The sequence below is a fragment of the Pongo pygmaeus genome, chromosome 15, assembly GCF_028885625.2.
Source record: "Pongo pygmaeus isolate AG05252 chromosome 15, NHGRI_mPonPyg2-v2.0_pri, whole genome shotgun sequence".
Classification (NCBI taxonomy): domain Eukaryota; kingdom Metazoa; phylum Chordata; class Mammalia; order Primates; family Hominidae; genus Pongo; species Pongo pygmaeus.
In genome coordinates, this window is record NC_072388.2 from 90,097,337 (window position 1) to 90,120,572 (window position 23,236).

Consider the following 23,236-nt stretch of genomic DNA (forward strand, 5'->3'; position numbering starts at 1 on the left):
AGGTAAGGAGTTCAAGACCAGCCTGGCCAACATGGCAAAACCCCATCTCTACAAAAAAAAAAAAAAAAAAAAAAAAAAAAAATTAGCTGGGTGTGGTAGTGGGTGCCTGTAATCCCAGCTACTTGGGAGACTGAGGCAGGAGAATCACTTGAACCCGGGAGGCGGAGGTTACAGTGAGCCGAGATCAGTACCACACTCCAGCCTGGGCAACAGAGGAGACTGTCTCTTAAAAAAAAAAAAAAAAAAAGATTTACTTAAAAGACTGTAAATATGGATACCAGTAACCAAATAGATAAGATCTTTAGGCCGGGTGCGGTGGCTCAAGCCTGTAATCCCAGCACTTTGGGAGGCCGAGGTGGATGGATCACGAGGTCAGGAGATTGAGACCATCCTCGCTAACATGATGAAACCCCGTCTCTACTAAAAGTACAAAAAAAAAATTAGCTGGGCGTGGTGGCAGGTGCCTGTAGTCCCAGCTACTCAGGAGGCTGAGGCAGGAGAATGGTGTGAACCCGGGAGGCGTAGCTGGCAGTGAGCAGAGTTCACGGCAGTGAGCTGAGTTCACGTCACTGTACTCCAGCCTGGGCGACAGAGCGAGACTCTGTCTCAAAAAAAAAAAAAAAAAGATCTTTAGTTCTTTAGTTGGTGGCAGAACTCAATCAAGAATATTTTGGGGAGACTAGACAGAGGTATCACCAAAAAAGAAAACTATAGACAAAGATTTCTTATGAATATAGACACAAATCCTTAATAAAATACAAGCAAACTGAATCCAGCAACAAAGAAAAAGGATTATATACCATGACAAACAAGATTTATCCCAGGAATACAAGGTTGGCTTAACATCCAAAAATTAATGTAATACACCATGTGAACAGAACAAAAAAAATGGTCACCTTAATAGATGCAGAAAAAAGCATCTGACAAAATCCAGCACTCTTTCATGATTTAAAAAAACACCCAAACTAGGAGCAGAAGTGAAATTCTTCAATTTGATAAAATACATCTATGAAAAACCCATAGCTAACCCCATCCTCAGTGGTAGAAGACTAAAGCTTTCACCCTAGGATCAGGAATAAGACAAGGATGTCTGCTCTTGCCAATTCTATTGAACCATAGTGAAGGTTCTGGCTAAGGCAATTAAGCAGGAAATTGAAACAAAAGACATCTGGATTGGAAAGAAAGAAGTAAAACTATCTCTATCCATGGCTAACACAATCTTATAAATAGAAAATCCTAAGGTGTCCACTAAACTATTAGAACCAGTAAACTAGTTCACCAAGGTTGCAGGACACAAGATAAAAACTGTACCTCTATACTCTTGGAATGAACAATCCAAAAATAAAAGTAAGAAATTAGTTCCTTTTACTATAGCATCAAAAAAAAAATTATAAAATACTTAGAAATAAATTTAACAAAAGTGCAAATTTATACTCTGAAAACGGAAAAACATTGTTGAAAGAAATTGAAGACAACCTAAATAAATGGAAAGACATCTCATGTTCACAGATCAGAGGACTTAACATTGCTAAGATGGCAACAGTCCCAAAGTTTAACTAAAAATTCAATGAGATCCCTATCAGAATGCCACTGAGTTGGCTTCTTTGCAGACACTAACAAGCTGATCCTAGAATCCATATGGAAATACAAGGAATCCAGAATAACCAAAACAATAAGAATAAGACTCACACTTCTCAATTTCAAAACTTACTAAAAAACTGTAGTAGTCAAGACAGCACGGTACTGCTATAAGGAGAGACATATAGATCAGTGGAAGAGAACTGAGAGCATAAAATAAATAAACCCATACATCTAACTGATTTTCAATAAGGGTGCCAAGACATTAAAATGGAGAAAGAATAGTCTTTTCAGCTAATGGTGCTGGAACAATTGGATATTTACATGCAGAAGAATGAGTCTGAATCACTACCTCACATGATATCCAGCAATTACCTTAAAATGGATCAATGATCTAAATGTAACAGCTAAAGCCATAAACTCTTAGAAGAAAACAGAGACATCAATCTTCATAGTCTTGAATTAGTCAATGATTTCTTAGACACAAGAATAAAATGAAAAAAAAAAAAAAAGGTTTCATCAACATTAACGACTTTTAGGGCCAGGAGCGGTGGCTCACGCCTGTAATCCCAACACTTTGGGAGGCCGAGGCAGGTGGATCTCTTGAGGACAGGAGTTCAAGATCAGCCTGGCCAACATGGTGAAACCCCGTCTCTATTGAAAATACAAAAATTAGCCAGGCATGGTGGCACTAGCCTGTAATCCTAGCTACTCAGGTGGCTGAAGCATGAGAATTGCTTGAACCCAGGAGGCAGAGGTTGCAGTGAGGCAAGATCATGCCACTGCATTCCGCCTGGGCAACAGAGCAAGATTCTGTCTCAAAAAAAAAAAAAAAATTAAAGACTTTTAGGCCAGGCACAGTGGCTCACACCTATAATCCCAACACTTTGGGAGGCCGAGGAGGGAGAATCACTTAAGCCCAGGAGTTCGAGACCAGCCTGGGCAACATAGCAGGAACCCATCTCTATTATTTAAAAAAAAAAAAAAAATTTTTAATTAAAGACTTTTGTGCTCCTAAGGAAACCATCAAAAAAGTAAAAGACAACTCATTTATGGAAGAAAATACATGCAAATCCATATTCCTGATAAGAGACATGTACCTAAAATACATAAAGAACTCTCATATCTCAATAATAAAAAAAGACAAACTAGCCCATTTTAAACTGGGCAAAAGATCTGAATCAAATTTCTCCAAAGGTATACAAATGGCCAATAAGCACATGAAAAGATGCTTGTCATTAGGCATTAGGGAAATGGAAAATCACTTCACACTCCCTATGATAAGCAAAAAGACAGACAATGTTGGCTAGGCTGTGAAGGAATTGGAGGCCTCATACATTGCTGATGGGAATATAAAATGGTACAGCCACTCTGGACAACAGTTTGGCAGTTTCTTACAAAGGTAAACCCAGACTTTGTTTAGCTTTGTTTTGACAAGTGATCCAGCAGTTTTACTGCTGTTATATACCCAAGAGAAATAAACATAGGTCCACACAAAAACTTGTCCACAAATGTGCAAAGCAGCATTATTTACAATAGCCAAAAGGTGGAAACAACCCAAATTTCAAACAACTGGTGAATGGATAAACAAAACTTGGTATATCTACACAACGGAACACACTTTATCAACAACAACAACAAAATGAAGTACTGATGCATGCTACAAATGGATTAATTTTGCCAGGCAGGTTGGCTCACGCCTGTAATCTCAGTACTTTGGGAGGCCCAGGTGGGATGATCTCTTGAGTCCAGGAGTTGGAGACCAGTGTGAGCATAATGAGATGCTGTCTCTACAAAAAAATAATAAATTAGCCAGGTGTGGTGGTGCATGCCTGTAGTCCCAGAGTTACTCAGGAGGCTGAGGCGGGAGGATCTCTTGAGCCTAGGAGTTTGAGATTATAGTGAGCCATGATCGCACCACTGCACTCCAGCCTGGATAGATTCCATCTCTAAAAAACAAAACAACAACAAAAGACATGGCATGGTAGGTTCCACCTTGCTCTCTCTCAGATCACTTGTTCTTGGGGAAACCAGCTGCCTGCCATGCGAACGCTCAAGCCACGCTATGGAGAGGTCCACATGGCAAGGAACCTGCCAACATGTGAGTGGGCCATCTCGGAAGGGGAATCACTAGACTCAGACAAGTCTTCAGGTGACTGCAGTCCTGGCCAACACCTTGACTTCAACTTCATGAGAGTCCCTGAGTTAGAATCAAGAAGCTTCCTGTGTTAATTCACTTAGGATTAAAAAAAAGAACCAACAAGCTAAGCCACTCCTAAATTCCTGACCCACACAAATCATGTTGTTTAAGCCACTAAGGTTTGGAGTAATTTGTTACACCACAATACATAAACTTCCTCGACCTTCTCCTCAATGTTAGGCTCTCTCTCCTAATAACAGGCATCTAAGTAAATGTCTTCCCAGCAACTCCTTCTCTTCTTAGATTTTAGTTTTATCCCTATCCATGTTACAGAAATTGCTGCCATGTTACAAAAACATGATCCCATCCCCTGGCCTTAGGTGAATGATCCAAAAGTGGATACCTCACCAAAGGCAGGCCAAAAAAGTCCTTCCCTGAGATCTTTATAACTGAAGCTGAGAAGAAGGCGGTGTCTTTTCAGTAGTGGAAGCGGTAGGATGTAAAACTTGCAGTCTATCAACAGCATGATCTTTCCCATGTGGGAAAAGTGGCACAGTAGTGGGGAAGAATGAAGCCATCACATACGGACAAGCAGAGATTCAAGGTGGACAAAATACAGACAATGCTAAGTTTCTGGTTCCAATGGTTCCTGATGCAACCCTGTTCTTCCAGTGGACAGACCATACATGTCCTGTCATCCAAGCATCTAAAATCGCACCCAGTATGTAAGAGCAAATGAAATACTTACTAAATAAGTGGGTAAGATAACCCAATCTCCTTCCAATAATATCCTTTTTGTTACTGTTGTTGAAGATTTGATTATTTGAAAGCTAAAAGTCCTAACCCATTCTTTGCTAACTTTATACTTGTATATCCCTTTACTATTATACTTAAGGCAGTATTATCTTTTTTTTTTTTTTTTTTGGAGAAGGAGTCTCGCTCTGTTGCCAGGCTGGAGTGCAATGGCGTGATCTCAGCTCACTGCAACCTCCGCCTCCTGGGTTCAAGAGAACCTTCTGCCTCAGCCTCCCGAGTAGCTGGGACTATAGGTACGTGCCACCAAGCCCAGCTAATTTTTTGTATTTTTAGTAGAGATGGGGTTTCACCACGTTGTCCAGGATGGTCTCCATCTCTTGACCTCGTGATCCACTCGCCTCAGCCTCCCAAGGCAGTATTATCTTAATTACTGGTTTATATGGCCTCCTCCCCTACTACTAGAGGGCAGGACATTTTCTTAGACATACATTCAAGAAATGTATGTTTAAGTGATCTGTTGAATCCTATACTCCGCATTCTTCAGCTTTTACAGTCACTGTCATCCACTTATCAACCACCTAACATCTGCAAGGCACTGGTAATACAATAAACTTACTAGACTTGCTCCTGGATTCTCATGCGTTCAATGAATCCATTCAACAAATATTAAGTACCTACTATATGCCAGGGGCTGCAAATAAACAAAGGACATGGTGCCTGCCTGCCTGCCCTCAGGGACCTTACAGTCTAATACAGACAAGTAAATGGACTATTATAGTACCACGTGTTAAATGTTACTGAAGAGATACACACAGGCTGCTAAGCAGCCGCAAAGATTATGGCGAATTTACACTCTACATGAGAAGACTGGACATATACAGAAAAAGATAACAGCCAGGCAATGTGACATAGGCTAAGCACTAAATGAGTGATTTGTTTCCCAAATTACACTGGATTAACTCACACACTTCCAGATAAGATACTATTATGGAATGATTTTTACATATACATTCAACTAACATTTCCTAAGGGCCTACTATATGCCAAGCAACCCGCTTAGCACTTTTCCAACAGTGTTTCATTCAATTCTCACATTTTGTAGATTAAAGATGTGAATCTGAAAGGGTGAAGTGACTTGCCCATGTCTGCATATTAAGCTGCAGAGATGGGATTTAGAATCATGTCTTCCAACTCCATGTCCTTTCATGGGACATTTTTTGCTTTTTCATTCATCCTACGGAATACAATAAAGTGTTCTGCACAAATGAGCAACCACCAACTGCCAGCCTGATATAACTAGATGCTTGTCCACATTCTGAGACGGGACCATATCAGATCAAATTACTCTGGTGCCTATTATAGCATCGTGCTGAAAGAAGTGCAGTTGGCTGAAGACGAGCAACTCTTTCAAGTTATATTTTAACAGTGTTTTTGACCACTATATCCGGTCAGTTGTTCCACTGTTCAGTAATAAATCAAAATGATTGTTCATTTCCTTTGACAGTTAACAGTACTAATGAATTCAGTATAATCCCACCATCAATCAGAAAAATTTCTAAAATGCGAACTTGAAGCTGATGATTCACACAGAAGAGAGGGGGAAATAAAGCAGTACTCATGGTTTTCTACAAAACTAGCACTGTTTGCAAAATTCAGAAACCGAGCAGTTGGTTAACTACTAATAACAAGCAGGTTGCTCCTTGGTCATTTTGCAAAAAGCTGCTTGTTGCACCACAGTCGATGGCTGAGAAGCATATGACTTCAAGTAGCTTTTGCTATACAGTAGGATTCCATACATATAAATCAGTGGATCGTTATGTAAGACAAGAAAAAAATTCAAAATCTTCACACCAGAAAGCACCTGACACTGAGCGTGGCACAAATCCGAATAAATGTATACTGAGTAAACCATATCAGAGTCTTTTGAAAATATCAGTTGTCTATGAAATTGAGAGAAGAAAAACCAAATCACCTGAATCCATACAGGTTATGTTAGGAACTCAAAAATATGGAACAGCTGGCTCAAGTGGTATAACAGATTTACAATGACCAAAAAAACAATGTTTACAAATGTTGAATTAAGAAGCATGAATTTGACATCTCTCTTGAATTAAGTCACCACACTGGCACCCAATGGAATGCTTATAGGCAATCTCAGTAGAAATAACAAAAACTGAAAGAACTGACAGACAGAGCTAACTTTCCAATCTGTTCAAAACAGAAACAACATGTACTAGTGAACACCTGAATCCTGCCGTTTAAGCTTTGTGCCTTCACAATTAAATAATATCCCGGCTGGGCGCGGTGGCTCACGCCTGTAATCCCAGCACTTTGGGAGGCCGAGGCGGGTGGATCACTTGAGGTCGGGAGTTCGCGACCAGCCTGACCAACATGGAGAGGACCGCCCTCCCCACCCCCACAAAAAATACAAAATTAGCCGGGCGTGGTGGCGCATGCCTGTAATCTCAGCTACTCGGGAGGCCTCAGCAGGAGAATCGCTTGAACCCGGGAGGCGGAGGCTGCGGTGAGCCGAGATCATGCCACTGCACTCCAGCCTGAGCAACAAGAGCGAAATTCCGTCTGAAGAAAAAAAATCCCAATATGCCAAAGCAGCTCTGTCAAAAACCTTCAATGCTCACAAACATATCTAGTAATAACGAACTACTCATTAAAATGTACTATCTGTTCAGAGAAAAAAAGTATTAATATATCTACAATATGAGACTGGGCTCCAAGAATATAAATCCAAATTGTACTGATTGGTCTGAATAAGCATTTTCCAAAATGAACAACCTGAACCTACACAACGAATACATTTAATTAGTTATAAAGCTTAGGACAACGCTAGTGATCTCAAACATTAGAACGTAAGCGCTAAAGCCTGCTCGTTAGTTCCTTTTACCTGGAGCTTTAAATTTCTAGAGCCATCATCTCCAGAGACCTCTGAAGGAAATTCAAGGCCAAGTATAGTATTTCATGATAAGTGAGAATAAAGGCACTCAATCCCTGGAGCCGGCGATTCCTGTTCCTGTCTCTAGACTGGACTCAGTAAAAGCTCGAGGCGAAACCTCCCGTTTATATCCTACGGGACCCCAGCACCTTAGGGGATGGCTCCACAGAGCCCCACCGGGACCCCCATCGCGGGGAGCAGAGGGGCGGAGCAGGGAGTTACTCTCCAAAACAAAGCGCCGCTCGCCCCACGCTGAGGCAGGCGCACCTTTCGCCCCGACAGGACGCAGAGACACATGTGTCACCTGTGCGGGAAGGGGGAGCAGCGACATCCTCGGAGGTGCGTGCCACGGGCAGCGGTCGGCGGCTGCGCTGGCCCCGATGCCTGGTGCCCGCCGCTCATTCCCGGGCTGGGGAAAACTTTCGGCCGCCTCCCCCCAGGCGCGCCCCCACCTCCCGGGACCCCCGGGGCACGCGCCCCGACCGCGACGCCCCGCCCCAGGCCCGCCCCTCCGCGCCCACGGCTGCGGCCCCGCGCCCCCAGCCCCGCGCGGGCACCCGCGTGCCCTCAGGCGCGCCCCCGCGCCGGGCCCGGCCGGCAGAGGGCGGGGTCGCTCACCAGTCCGCAGCTCGTGCTTGACAGTGAGGAGCTGCTCTCCTCCGTCGCCGCCGTCCGCGCTGGTCCCCGCGGCGCCACCGCTGCTGCCACCCTCCTCCTCCATCTTCTCCTTTTTTCCGATCCCGCGGGTCGCTACGAGGGGAACCCAGGAGACAGCGAACGCCCGTCCCCTCGCAGCCGCTGCCGCGGCCCCAGGAGCCGGGGTGCGGCGGCTCCAGAACTCGGACGCAAAGACGAGTCTCTTTCCCGCTCTGGCCGCACGGCTCGCTCCTCGCCTCCTCCCCCTTCGGCGGGCACCGCTAGTACCGCGCAACCAAACCGCCCCCTGCTCCACCGCCGCCTCCTCAGGCCGCTCCGCCCACAGCCAGCAAGGTAAGGGAGCCATTCGAGCCGCCTTCGCTGATTGGACACAGGGCGCGCGCGTCTGCCAGCGCCGGTTCCCGTTGGGCAGTACGCTGTGACGTTTCACGAGCCTCCCCGCCCCGCTCCTCGAACTGTTGTTGCTTGGCGGGGAGGCAGGAGAGGGAGGAGCGCCGCCACTCCGATTGGTGAGACCCAAAGCTCTGCCCCGCCCGTTTCCTCTGGTGCGCACTCGCAGTCAAGACCTTCCCTTCCCTGACCTCCCCAGAACGGTCACACCCCTTATTCCCCAGCTTCGATCTGTTAGTAAACAGTGTCTAGTAGTCAGGAGGCGCTCGGGGTCTCTGATTGGCTACTGCGGAAAGAGGCGGGGAGGGATGATTGGAACGTTTGGTCCGCCAATCACCGTGGACAGAGGAGGGGCCTGGAGGGTACTGCTTATCACCCACGTGTTTGCAGACAAACCTGAGGGTCCCGGCAGCGATCGATAGGTGTGTGATAACCTGCGAGACGGCGTGCCCTAAAAAGGTCTTACTCGCTCTAGTGAACCCTAAACAAGTTAAGCAGAGTGTTTGTTCTTAAATAACAGATAGTTCTTAAACGTTACAAAAATTCACAGTCCCAGCTCCCGATGAGGAATTTTGCGAAGGAGAGACATTTCTGTTTCGTACAAGACTCTTACTAGGCGCCGAAAGGATGCAGAGATTAACAAAATAGAGTACAATTCCTCCCCTAAGCAGCTTTCAATAGAACGTGAGAAACAATCTGTGTGTATACACAAAAGAACTATAAAGCAGAATTTGAAATAAAGCAGTCGTACAAAGCGTTAGAGAATCTCGCACGGATGGCAGTAATTATTCCCAGACGAGGAACTGGGATAAGCTTTTGGGCAAGGAGGCATTTGAGATAACCAACGTAAAGGATGGATAAGAGAGAAATACCAGCAATAGATATTTCACACAGAGACAGTAACTGTGAGCATTGGCCTACAGCAGAGAAGGCAAGGGTGGGTTAAGTGATTGATAAGGTTAGATGAAAGTATGATGTAAGAGATACAGCTGACAAGGTGAGGTGTGGTAAGATAATGGGGAACTAGGGATGCTGTGCTGAAGCGTGCAGATTTTTTTTAGTACACAGTGATGAACTGAAAAGAGGAGAGAGATAGCAGGGCAGGAATCCTGCTGCAAGGATAGAACTAAAGGGAAGCTGATTTCTAGTAGCAGACACGAGAATGGGAAAAAACAGAAACTTAAAGATGTACAGTTGGACGTAATTCAGATAGATGTGATCTTTTAAACTAAGCATGGATTGGATCAGTAGTCAGCACACTTTTTTCTATTAAGGGCCAGATAGTAAATATTTTAGGATTTGCAAGCTGTATGACCTTTTTCACAACTACTCAGCTCTGCCATTGTAGCGCAAAAGCAGTCATAGACAATAAATAAAAGACGTAGCTATGTTCCAATAGAATATTTTTTATGGACATTGAAATTTGAATTTCACATAGTTTTCATGTATCATAATATATTGTTCTTTTAATTATTTTTGAATCACTTAAAAATATAAAAACAGGCCGGGCGTGGTGGTTCGCACCTGTAAGTCCAGCACTGTGGGAGGCTGAGACAGATGGATCACCTGAGGTCAGGAGTTCAAGACCAGCCTGGCCAACATGGCAAAACCCTGAATCTACTAAAAATACAAAAAATTAGCCAGGCATGGTGGTGGGCGCCTGTAATCCCAGCTACTCAGGAAGCTGAGGCAGGAGAATTGCTTGAATCTGGCAGGCGGAGGTTGCAGTGAGCCGAGATCACACCATTGCACTTCAGCCTGGGCAACAGAGCGAGACTCTGTCTAAAAAATACATATATATATAAAACAATTCTTAGCTCGAGGGCCGTTAAAAAACAGGCAATGAGCCAGATTTGGCCTACAGGCCATAGTTTGCAGACTACTGGATTTGATTGCTGTGAAAGACAAAACACAGAAGCCTTGCAAGTTCCTTCAGGTTGCTTTCACAGCTCCCTGGGCTTACCTGCCTGGAACATTTATCATCACACTAAACCATGACTGCCTACTTACTTGTCTTTCTCCTGCAAAAGTCATGTGCTATTTGGAGCCAGGCAATGACTGTGTGCAAGTCTTCATTTGTTCACTCGAAAACTTTTATACCAGTTATATACCAAGTACTGTAATAGGTGCTAGAGACACAGTGGGAGCAAAACAGATGCAGTCCTTGCTCCTATAGAGCCTACAGTCTAGCAACAGATATAAATATTAATCACATAAAGAAATATAAACTTTCCATTGTGATCATGCTATAAAGGAAAATTACAGGGTGCTACAATAGAATGTATCAGGGATACCTAATTTAAGTTGGAGGAGCTGGAAGACCTTTGTAAGTAAGTATTATTTAAGCTGAGACTTTAAAAATGAGTAGGTTTTAACCAGGATGTGGCAAAAAGTAGCCTGATGTTCACCAATCTCATTTCCTCTTCCTGGACACACAAGAAGACTTTTTTTTTTTTTTCTCACCTCCTTTGCAGTTCGGTTAGGGTCATATGACTATGATCTGGCCAGTGGAGTATGGGCAGATCTTATTGGTATGATATATAACATTTTCAGGCCTGACCAGAAAACTCCTTGCATAATCACTCACATTCTCTTCTCTTTCAACTGATGTAACAAAGGCCACATTTTTAATATGGGTTTGCCACAGACTGGGAGGACTCTGAACCCCTGAGTTTCCACTTAATTCTTTAAGGAGCCACCTGACCTATATCAGACTGTGATGTGAGCAATACATACACCGTTTTAGACATAAGCTAGTTAGATGGGATTATTTGCTACCAAAGCATAATCTAGCCTTATACTATTTCATATGTGGAATATGGAGGGATCAAAATTTTTGGAAGATGTCCTGAGGCAGGCAAAGATCCTATTCTGTTGAGAGACTGAGAAAGTCAATGGAGCCTTAATGCAGTAAGCAAGGGATGAGGTTAGAGAGGTAGACAGAGGCCCAGTCATGAAGTATGTGGTTGCTGTTATTAATATTTTTGGACTTTATCCTGTGTGAAGTGGGAAGCAATAGAAGGAATTTAAACACAGGAATGATATAATCGTGGTAGTATTTTCAGAAGGTCACTGAAGTTAGTGTTTGGAGACTGCACTAGAGAAGGCAAAATGGGATACAAGGAGACCAGTTAGGAGACTATCACTGTAATCTGGGCAAAAGATGAGAGTGGGTGCAGTAGAGATGGAGAGAAATGGAACATTTCTATGTTTATATTTTGAACTTGAAGGATTAGATTTGGTTAGTGAGAAAAATGGAAATATCTGAAATGACATCAGCGTTTCTAGCATGAGCAGCTAGTGGATGGAAGAGGATGGCAGTACCATTTCATAATGAAAGGGGCAAATTAAAGGAAGAGCACATATGAGAGAGAACATCAAGAATTTAATTTTGAGACATCCAGGGCCAAAATTAAGTAGCTATGTGGATATATGAGTCTAGAGCTCTGAAGAGAGGTCTAGCATAGGGATGTAAGCTTAGGAATCACTGGCACATAGATGACATTTCAGGCCAGAGATATGAATAAGATTACCTAGGGAGAAGCCTGGGTATGGTGGTTCACGCCTGTAATCTCAGCACTTTGGGACGCCGAGATGGGCAGATCGCTTGAATTCAAGACCAGCCTGGTCAACAAGGTGAAACCCTATGTCTACTAAAAATACAAAAATTAGCCGGGCATGGTGGTGCATTCCTATAATCCAAGCTACTCGGGAGGCTGAGGCAGGAAAATCACTGGAACCCAGGAGGCAGAGGTTTCAGTGAGCTGAGATCCCATCACTGCACTCCAGCCTGGGTGACACAGTCAGACTCTGTCTCAAAAAAAAAAAAAAAAAAAAGAAAAGTTGGAATAAGAAGGTGGAGCTAGACGTAGAAGAGGAAAACCTGGAGAGTTTTGTATCTTGGAAGCCAAAGTATTTCCAGAAGAAGGGAATGGTCAGCTGTATCAGATACCCTAAGATGTCATATAACATGAGGTCGAGAAAGATCCAATGAATTTGTCAACTTGGGTGCCACTGATGACAATATCCAGAGCAGTTTTGGCAAGGCAAATGGAAAGTGAGGAAGTAGTAACCATGTGTGGGGACATATTTTTCTCCAAAGGAAAATAGAGAACAAAGGTCCTAGCTGGAGGGATCCAGGGAGTTTTTTGGTTTTTTGTTTTTTAATCTTATTCTCAAATAATTTTAAAATTGCAGAAGAGTTGTAAAACTTAGTAAACTTAGTAAAGCAGAAGCACGCCATATGATCACTTAGATGTGCACACATGTAGGAAGAGTTTCTTCCAGAGACTTAAGCACTGTGCTCAGTGATAGGAGGGAGGGGAGGGCATGGGTTAGGGATCTGAGGAGAGTGGAAACAGGTTGGAACAGCCACTATGAGAAATAGATCTATCCAGGCAGCTTGTATAAACGCTGACTAGCACAGGGCTCCAGTGGAGTTAGAAAGCCTGAATCAGGATAGTGAAGTGTCTTTCTTTAGCAACTTACATATCCCCTCTGGGTGGGAGATGAGCGGTTGGGCAACAACCTTGTTAAAATGAATGACCCTGGGGCCCAAGCTGGGGGAGAAGGCAATGAAGCCAGGATAAACTGCTAGCCTGGAAGAATAGGATGGAGTCCAAGGAGTTGGCGCTAGTATGGATGAGTTCTCAACCTTGGCTGAACATCGGGATCACCTGGGATACTTAAAAATAACAACAAAACAGAAAAAAAATCTCCACCACTCCTACCCCAAAAGAATGTGACTTAAATTGGTCTGGGGTTGGGCCTGGACTTTGGGATTTTTTTTAAAGCTCCCAACATCGTTAACCTAATGTTGTACAACCAAGTTTGTAATGCACAACTCTTGCACAACTATTAGAGCAGAGAGTGGTAAATAAGAGCAAATTGGAGTTTTGAAAAGAACAGCAACTTTTCAGAGGTAGTGATGACACTAGAGAGAATAGGAGGGAAAATTATAAATGAGTAGCTGAAAACACCAAATTAAATGGGTGGGGGGTTTGAGTGATTAGTGATGTGACCGGACAGCTTGGGGTCATTTGAGGAAAAGCTGTTGAACTGGGGTGAGATAATGGACTATGGCCTGGAGGATGCAGCAGCTGGAAGTGAGGAAAACGTCATTGCTCCCTCCTGCCCTGAGAGATGGAGAATTAGAGAGGGTGGGGTCCGTGAAAAGGCTGAGACAGAGAGATTGTCCAGCAAAAGGTCAGATTTCTGCTATGGCCAGAAGAGCATTCAAGAAAAGACCTTGAAAATATGTTTCTTCCTCTCAGAAACTGACTTTATCCATTGGGCACGGTGGCTCACGCCTGTAATCCCAGCACTTTGGGAGGCCAAGGCAGGAGGATCACCTGAGGTCAGGAGTTCGAGACCAGCCTGGCTAACATGGTGAAACCCTATTTCTACTAAAAATAGAAAAATTAGCCGGGCGTGGTGGCACGTGTCTGTAATCCCAGCCACCAGGGAGGCTGAAGCAGGAGAATCGCTTGAACCCTGGAGGCGGAGGTCGCAGTCAGCTGAGATTGCGCCATTGCACTCCAGGCTAGGTACCAGAGTGAAACCCCGTCTCAAAAAAAAAAAAAAAAAAAAAAAGGAAAGAAAAGAAACTGATCTTATCCAGGCTGGCTTGGTACCTGCTGCCAGAACGGGGTCCACGCTCACCCGCTTTTGTTGTAAGCCTGTGTCTGTGGCACCATTCTATGTGGTCTCACCTATCCTTAGCTTTATGTCTCTTCACTGAGAAGCGGAGAGGATCACTTGAGCCCAGGAGTTCTTGAATCCAGCCCGGGCACATAGCATGACCCCATCTCTAAACCAAAGGAAAAAAAAAAACCACTATCACTTGCCATAAATAGGAAGCAGGAAGTAAATATTAAAATAAATACAATGAAAACAAAATGATAGTAAGTTCTAGCTAGATACAGTTGTCTGCTGGTAGCTGAGTCTGAAGTCTATACTTTCCTTGTTAGAAAGAGTTATTTCGGCCCAGCGTGGTGGCTCACGCCTGTAATCCCAGCACTTTGGGAGGCCGAGGCGGGCGAATCACGAGGTCAGGAGATCGAGACTATCCTGGCTAACACGGTGAAACCCCGTCTCTACTAAAAAAATACAAAAAATCAGCCGGGCATGGTGGCGGGTGCCAGTAGTCCCAGCTACTTGGGAGGCTGAGACAGCAGAATGGTGTGAACCTGGGAGGTGGAGCTTGCAGTGAGCCGAGATTGCACCACTGCACTTCAGCCTCAGTGACAGAGCGAGACTCCATCTCAAAAAAAAAAAAAAGAAAGAAAGAAAGACTTATTTCATGTTGAGTAGATTGAGGAAGAACAAAAAAAAGAAGAGTGATTGGTAAAAATTAGAGAAAAGCTAAAGACTACTGGCACCAAACTTGCTTCTTGTTATAATCACAAATGAAAGGGAACCAAAAAAAAAAAAAAACACTTTTTCATTAGGAGAGATGAGAAGTTTAGGTGGTACATGGACAGTCATTTAGTTATATAAGTAAGCAAGGGGGGAGAGGGCCTCACTTGGCGTAAGCCACTAGGACTTGATTAATCTTATCATTTAGGCAATGTGAGCAGGAAGTTCCTCACCTTTGCATTTATAGGAAGTGGGAAACACCCAAGGCCCACCACATCATACTTTCCTTTAACTGGCTCTATCAAAACACTTCAATGTATACATAGATAAGAAAGAAAATCTTTCAAAAAGTCAAAAACTACATTACCAATATCTTTTTTGTGTGTGTGTTTTTTTTGAGACAAGTGTAATGGCACGATCTCGGCTCACTGCAACTTCTGCCTCCTGGGCTCAAACAATCCTCCTACCTCAGTCTCCCAAGTAGTTGGGACTACAGGCACATGCCACCAGGCCCGACTAATTTTTGTATTTTTTTGTAGAGATGGGGTTTCACCTTGTTGCCCAGGCTGGTCTCGAACTCCTGGGCCCAAGCAATCCACCCACCTCGGCCTCCCAAAGTGCTGGGATTACAGGCCTGAGCCACTGCACCTGGCCCATTATCAATATCTTAATACTATTTTTGACCCTGTCAGTACCTTTGCCATGTGATATAGAGCCAGTAAGTTGAAGAGACTCACTGCAAGATACAGAGACCAACAGAGTTAGGGGGTGGTGTGAAGTTCACACTTACTGAAGACACCCACCACTGCTGAAGTTGACATGTCACCACAGTTACAAAGTGAGAAGGTTGCGAATGTACTGGCACACACACACGCACGCACACACAAACACCTCTTGCATTCACAAACAGAGAGACAGTCTTGCGAAGGGGGCAGCAGCAAGTAAGCAATGTCCTTGCCTTACCTTTTGATGCACCAGATACTACCTTTCTAGCTTAGCAACTTTCCTAGCATTGCAGATGAGGAGCACTAGGACGAAAGGGAAGATTCAAGTTTAAGATGTGGCTCCATCCACCTCCGTTTGAACCTGTGCCAACCAGCACACAGCTGTGAGAGACTTCAGAGGGATGCACATCACATATATATCCAATTAAAAGATATAAAGGTATTTGGGGCCGGGCACGGTGGCTCATACCTATAATCCCAACACTTTGGGAGGCCGAGGAGGGTGGATCACCTGAGGTTGGGAGTTCGAGATCAGCCTGACCAACATGGAGAAACCCCGTCTGTACTAAAAGTACAAAATTAGCCAGGCGTGGTGGTGCATGCCTTGTGATCCCAGCTACTCAGGAGGCTGAGGCAGGAGAATCGCTTGAACCTGGGAGGTGGAGGTTACAGTGAGCCGAGATCGTGCCATTGCACTCCAGCCTGGGCAACAACAGCGAAACTCCGTCTCAAAAAAAAAAAATAAAACAAAATAAAGATATTTTGACTCCCTCTCTCCTCCCTTGGAATCTTCTGGAAGGAATACAAAAAGAAAGCAAAGCAAAAACAGAAAAGGACCCATTTTTAATGAAACAAGGAAACTCTCAGAACTTCAAACCACAAACCATGAGGTATGCCTGCCAAATACTCCAAAGTCTGTACTAAAACTGATGAAATGCTAAGAGTTGATGTACACTGCCTACATCCTTGAGCAGGAAATAAAGTTCCTTAGAGGCACCAAATCATTGATCCTTGGATTGGTGGGGTGTTTCCCAAAGGGGAAAGGAGACTTGTGCTATTAGGGAAGAATGAAATTAAGTTTAGGTGGTACATGAAGAGTCATTGAGTTATATTAAATAACCTAATGAAAAAGTGTTTCTTTTTTTTAGTTCCCTTTCATTTGTGATTATATCAAGAAGAAAGCTTTGGTTTGGTGCCAGTAGTCTTTAACTTTTCTCTAATTTGTCCTAATCACTCTTTCTAACAAGGAAAATGCAGACCTCAGACTCAGCTCCCAGCAGACAACTGTATCTAGCTAGAACTTACTAAAGTTTTGTTTTCGTTGCACTTATTTATTGTTTATTTTCCATTTTTGAGACAGAGTCTTGCTCTGTCACCCAGGCTGGAGTGCAGTGGCGTGATCTCAGCTCACTGCAACCTCCACCTTCCGGGTTCAAGTGATTCCCCTGCCTCAGCCTCCCAAGTAGCTGGGATTACAGGCGCCCACCACCATGCCCAGCTAATTTTTTTTTTGTATTTTTAGTAGAGACAGGTTTCACCATGTCGGCCAGGCTGGTCTTGAACTCCTGACCTCAGGTGATCCGCCCACCTCAGCCTCCCAAAGTGCTGGGATTACAGGCGTGAGCAACTGCACCCAGCCTCATTGCATTTATTTTAATATTTATTTTCTATTTATGGCAAGTGATACTTTCTTTACTTTTCCTTCTTTTTTTTTAAGAAATGTGCCCAGGCCGGATTACAGAACACATGGGCTGAAGCCATCCTCCCACCTCAGCCTTCCAAGTAGCTGGAACTACAGCTATTATGTAGTTCCATTGTGCCCAGCTTGATATCTTTCACTTATGATAATGATATGCCTCTTTTTTTTTTTGTTTTGTTTTTGTTTTTGTCTTTGTCACCCAGGCTGGAGTGCAGTGGTGCAATCTTGGCTCACTGCAACCTCCCCCTCCTGGGTTCAAGTGATTCTCCTGCCTCAGCCTCCCAAGTAGCTGGGATTACAGGCACCTGCCACCATGCCCAGCTAATTTTTGAATATACCTCCTTTCTAAATAAGAAGGCATTTAGTTGAAAAAACTGGGAATTAATTTAAAGAAAAAAATTGATTTTAGTATAGGTGATCTTTAATGCAAAAATTGTGGAAGTGGTACTCAAATGACTGAAATTTATATTTGAGTTACAAGACCCAGGAAAAACTGGTAGTGTTCCTTTGAAGAACCAGTGTAATAGTAGGGAGGGTCGAAATTAGGGAGAAGCTGGAGGATGGTTATTTATTTCTATTTTTTGTGACCTGGCCTCCAAGCCAAAAGAGTCTCTTGGAGATGAGAGGGTGAAGGGGGTAGAGAAATAATTTCTAGATTAGAACCCAGAGAGCCTAGAGTGACAGGGCTTTGCTGGGGGCCTTGGCACCTCCTGAGAGCCAAAACCTGAGAATCTCAGAAACATTCTCTCATGGAGAGGAAATACTGTCAACGGATTTGGAAACACACTAAAGGGAAGCAGCTGATTGCCTCAAAGTCCTTCTTCTTCCTCTACCCATGCTATTTAACAAATAATTCTCCATCACATCAGAGAAATTACAAAGTTCTCTCTTTTTAAAATAAAAAAAAAATACTCAAAGGTGAGGTTCAGAAGTAAAAGTAAGGAATTATAGAACAACAGAAGAGGAAAAAACTGAGTGGCAGATCTCAAGAAAAGAAAGACAGGAAAGCCACTTTGGAATCAACCAAAAGAGAATGAACAAAAGGGAAAACAACGGAACAATATGGAAAAGAACAAAGAAATAAACATAATCACAAACATTTGATAGTTATGGAAAATAAGCAATAGAGATCCAATAGATGCATAATTGGCGTTCCTGAAGACCAAGTCAGAACAAATGAAACAATAGAATAATGGAGGAAACTTAACCGAAATGAAGACTTGAGTCAGCAGGTAGAAAGCACACACTGTGTCAAGGTAAAATGGGTACAGAGTGATCAATAACAAAATACATCAGATTTTTAAAAATCAAGAGCAACACAATGTTAAAGGACAATGAAGCAAGGTTTATAAAACTTAAGGGCATGAAGATGTGACTCATGAATTTTATATTTTGCCAAATTGTCCCTTAAGAAGTCTAAAGGCTGACCGGGTGTGGTGGCTCATGCCTGTAATCCCAGTACTTTGGGAGGCTGAGGCTGGCAGATCACGAGGTCAGGAGATAAAGACCATCCTGGTGAACACGGTGAAACCCCGTCTCTACTAAAAATACAAAAAAAAAAAATCAGCGAGGTGTGGTGGCACGCGCCTGTATTCCCGGCTACTCAAGAGGCTGAGGCAGGAGAATGGTGTGAACTGAGGAGGCAGAGGTTGCAGTAAGCCAAGATTGCACCACTGCACTCCATCCTGGGCAACAGAGCGAGATTCCACCAAAAAAATAAAATAAAATAAAGAAATCTAAAGGCTGTTGGCAGTCATTCTTGAGCATGAATTAACTCAAGAGTTTCCACATTCTTGAAAAAAAAGTTTTTTACATTGAAATTATTCAACCAAGAGATGAATCAAAATAAAGGAATCAAGGAAAGAATTGAGGATTTAAAAAAATACTGAAGATGAGTTTTGAATTGTTTTAAATACAGAACCAGGAATAAATAGCTGTGGAATTTATGGTTAAAGAACAAAATGTAGGCTGGGCGTGGTGGCTCACGCCTGTAATCCCAGCACTTTGGGAGGCCAAGGCGGGTGGATCACGAGGTCAGGAGTTCGTAACCAGCCTGGCCAATATGGTGAAACCCTGTCTCTACTGAAAACACAAAAATTAGTTGGGCGTAGTGGTGGGTGCCTGTAGTCCCAGCTACTCAGGAGGCTGAGGCAGAACCCAGGAGGCAGAGGTTGCAGTCAGCCAAGATCGTGCCACTGCACTCCAGCCTGGTAACAGAGGGAGACTCCATCTCAAAAAAAAAAAAAAAAAAAAGAACAAAATGTAAACATTCCAAACTCTTATACTGTAAACATAATTATATACCTAACAAAAACGGGGAAGTGAGGGGAAAGGGCAGTTGGAAGATTTCTAAGCATGTAAATTTACTCATCTTTAATGGCTGGAAAATAATCCAGTCTAAAAAATGAACTCCAGCCAGGCGTGCAGGCTCATGCCTACAATCCCAGCACTTTAGGAGGCCCAGGCAGGAGGATCGCGTGAGCCCACGAGTTCAAAATCAGCCTGGGCAACCTGGGGAAACCCCTTATCTACTAAAAATACAAAAAACTAACCAGGCATAGTGGCATGCACCTGTAATCCCAGCTACTCGGGAGGCTGAGGCACGAGAATCTCTTGAATGTGGGAGTTGGAGGTTGCAGTGAGCTGAGATCACACCACTGCACTCCAGCGTGAGTGACAGAATGAGATTCTGTCTCAAAAAAAAAAAAAAAGAAGAAGAAGAACTCCATGAACTGCAGCTTTTTTAAACAAACACGATTCTAATTTCTTGATTTTTGTGTTCGTTTTTCTTATCTTTAAGGGGATTATTTTAGGAATTTTTGTGGTTTACAAACATTTAGCTGAAGTTCAGCAATTATTTCTATTTTACTTTGTTTTCTGTAAAATTAAACTTAATTTTACTTAAAAATAATTTGCAGAATAAAATTCCATTGTTATCTATTGATCTTTTATTGATCTTTTTGCTCTGCATGCCCAAATTCAGATGACATATACCAAATATCGATGGCTGTTTCCAGAAAGTGAGATTTGAGACACCAAAAAAAAACAACAACAACAAAAAACTTCCTCATGGTGCTTTTTAATGCTTTTTAGAAAAGCTCATTCTATATAAAACTAACAGTCATTGCTGGGTGCGGTGGCTCATGCTTGTAATCCCAGCACTTTGGGAGGCCGAGGCGGGCAGATCACAAGGTCAGGAGATCGAGACCATGGTGAAACCCTGTCTCTACTAAAAATACAAAAAATTAGCTGGGCACGGTGGCGGGCACCTGTAGTCCCAGCTACTCGGGAGGCTGAGGCATGAGAATGGCATGAACCCGGCAGGCGGAGCTTGCAGTGAGCCAAGATCACGCCACTGCACTCCAGCCTGGGTGACAGAGCAAAAAAAATAAAATAAATAAAAATAACAGTCATTTTTCTTGAGTAGTGTGGAATAGAAGGATAAGATGGCTCCCATGCCTTTTGTCACCAGGTGTTATACCCATGATTATGTGATTTATGTGGTGAAAAGGATTTTGCAGATGTCATAAAAGTCAATTACAGGCCAGGTGCAGTGGTTCATGCCTAGCACTTTGAGAGGCTGAGGCGGATGGATTGCCTGAGTTCAGGAGTTCGAGACCAGCCTGGGCAACATGGAGAAACCCCATCTCTACTAAAAGTTCAAAAATTAGCCAGGTGTGGTGGCACATGCCTGTAGTCCCAGCTACTCAGGAGGATGAGGCACGAGAATTGCTTAAACCTGGGAGGCACAGGTTGGAGTGAGCGAAGATCGTGCCACTGCACTCCAGCCTGGGCGACAGAGTGAGATTCCATCTCAAAAAAATTTTTAAAAAATTAACTCTGTCATCCAGGCTAATGTTTGTGTTTTTAGTAGAGATTTTTGTATTTTTAGTAGAGACAGGGTTTTGCCATATTGGCCAGGCTGGCCTCAAACTCCTGACCTCAAGTGATCCATCCCCGTCGGGATTACAGGTGTGAGCCACCGCTCCTGGCCGCATGAAAAATCTTTAATGCAAAAGGGTTATCTGGTTGCTGGCTTTGAAGATGGAGGGGACCAAGTGGAAAGGCCCTGAGGAGCAGCCTCTAGGAGTTAAGAGCCACTCCCTTGCCAACAACCAACAAGGAAACAAGGACCTCAGCCCTATACCGTCAAGAACCTGCAAGGCAGAAGGATCACTTGAACCCAGGAGTTCGAGGCTGCAGTGAGCTATGACCGTCTTACTGCACAAGATAAATTGAAGATAAATGAAGTTAGCAAGGCCAAGGTGGGAGAATCGTGTGAGGCCAGGAGTTTAAGACCAGCCCGGGCAATATAGCAAACCCCCATCTCTACAAAAAAATTTAAAAATTGCCTGGCACGGTGGCTCACACCTGTAATCCCAGCACCTTGGGAGGTTGAGGTGGGCAGATTGCTTGATCCCAGGAGTTTGAGACCAGGCTGGGCAACGTAGTGAGACCTCATCTCTACCAAAAAAAAAAAATATATATATATATATATATATAGTCAGCTACTTGGGAGGCTGAGGTGGGAAGATCACATGAGCCTAGGAGGCCAAGTCTGCAGTGAGCTGTGATTGTGCCATCCACTCCAGCCTGGGCAACAGAGTGACACCCTGTCTCAAAAAAAAAAAATATATATATATATATTATATATATATAAACCGAGTGTGATGGCATGCACCTGTAGTCCTAGCTACTTAGAAGGCTGAGGTGGGAGGATCACTTGAACCCAGGAGTTCGAGGCTGCAGTGAGCTATGATGGTCTCATTGGACTCTAGCCTGGGTGACAGATTGAGAACCTGACTCAAAAAAAAAAAAAAAAAGAATGAAGGTAACAGCATCTTTGTTCTTCAGACAGATTCTCTCTGACATCTACCTCCCAATTTCTGCCCCATATAATTTTATGGATAAAAAACATTTACCTTCTATTCTTAACCATAATTAAGTATTCCGCAGACTGACCCTAAAACATGAAAATCACTTAAACAGCATTTATTAGGTTGGTGCAAAAGTATTGTCGTTTTTGCCATTGAAAGTAATGGCAAAAACCATATTACAGTATTCTCTAATATTTTTCTCTGAAGACGCAAAATGTTTGTAAGAATTGCTCTTCTTGGCTGGGCATGGTGGCTCGTGCCTGTAATCCCAGCACTTTGGGAGGCTGAGGCTGGCGGATCACCTGAGTTCAGGAGTTCAAGACCAGCCCTGACCAACATGGAGAAACCCCATCTCTACTAAAAATACAAAATGAGCCAGTTGTGTTGGCGCATGCCTGTAATCCCAGCTATTCGGGAGGCTGAGGCAGGAGAATTACTTGAACCCAGGAGGCGGAAGTTGCAGTGAGCCAAGATCGTGCCATTGCACTCCAGTGCGGGCAATAAGAGAGAAACTCTGTCTCAAAAAAAAAAAAGAATTACTTTTCTTTTTATTGTACAAACTTCTTTCCCCTTGGATCTTCTATTTGCCTTTCTTGCATTTTTTCTTTATCATGGTTCATTTTACCCTAGTTTCTTTATCCAGTTAGGTATTTTGCTGAGTTTTTAAGGCCTCCTCTCTGAGGCTCATCATCCTCCTCCTACAGGGTTGTCACAGTAGCATTTACTTTCATGGCTTTCCAGGGCCAATTGTCTTTTGTATTTAGAGTAGAGACAAGGTTTCACCATGTTGGCCAGGCTGGTTTCGAACCCCTGACCTCAAGTGATCTGCCCACCTCAGCCTCCCAAAGTGCTGGGATGGCAGGCATGAGCCACCGCACCCTACCTAGGGTCATGTTTTTAATTAATAAGAGCCCTTGTTTGTCCTTTGTTGGGCATCCTATCTTTCTGAATATATTATATTGAAGGTTTTTAGTTTAGTTTGCTTTGATTTGGGTTCTTTTCCTCAAAATAAGTGCGCCCTCCAGGGTTGTTGTTTTATTTTCCTGCTTGCTTTAGTCTTTCTAACTGGCTGACTGTGAGAAAGGACAAGAGGAAATGGAGTAAGGG

The 23,236-nt window shown here is 43.5% G+C and overlaps 2 protein-coding genes across 7 annotated transcripts in view; one reads left to right on the forward strand and one right to left on the reverse strand.

Moving 5' to 3' along the window:
- Positions 1-14,034, reverse strand: part of RPS6KA5 (ribosomal protein S6 kinase A5) — a 199,183-nt gene extending 185,149 nt beyond the window's left edge. Inside the window, exon 1 of one of the 3 annotated variants that reach the window (XM_054447530.2) lies at positions 8,043-14,034. In XM_054447530.2, the coding sequence (XP_054303505.1) occupies positions 8,043-8,427 (385 nt within the window). In that variant the 5' untranslated portion in view covers positions 8,428-14,034. The remainder of the gene's footprint in view (positions 1-8,042) is intronic. The other 2 variants (XM_054447531.2, XM_063651996.1) reach the window with 2 other exon arrangements.
- DGLUCY (D-glutamate cyclase) overlaps positions 7,972-23,236 on the forward strand; it is a 163,848-nt gene continuing 148,583 nt past the window's right edge. For 2 of the 4 annotated variants that reach the window (XM_054447543.2, XM_054447541.2), the window contains exon 1: positions 7,994-8,414. The gene's annotated coding sequence lies outside the window, so the exon portion shown is untranslated. Of the gene's footprint in view, positions 8,415-23,236 lie in introns of all 4 variants that reach the window. The other 2 variants (XM_054447539.2, XM_063652001.1) reach the window with 2 other exon arrangements.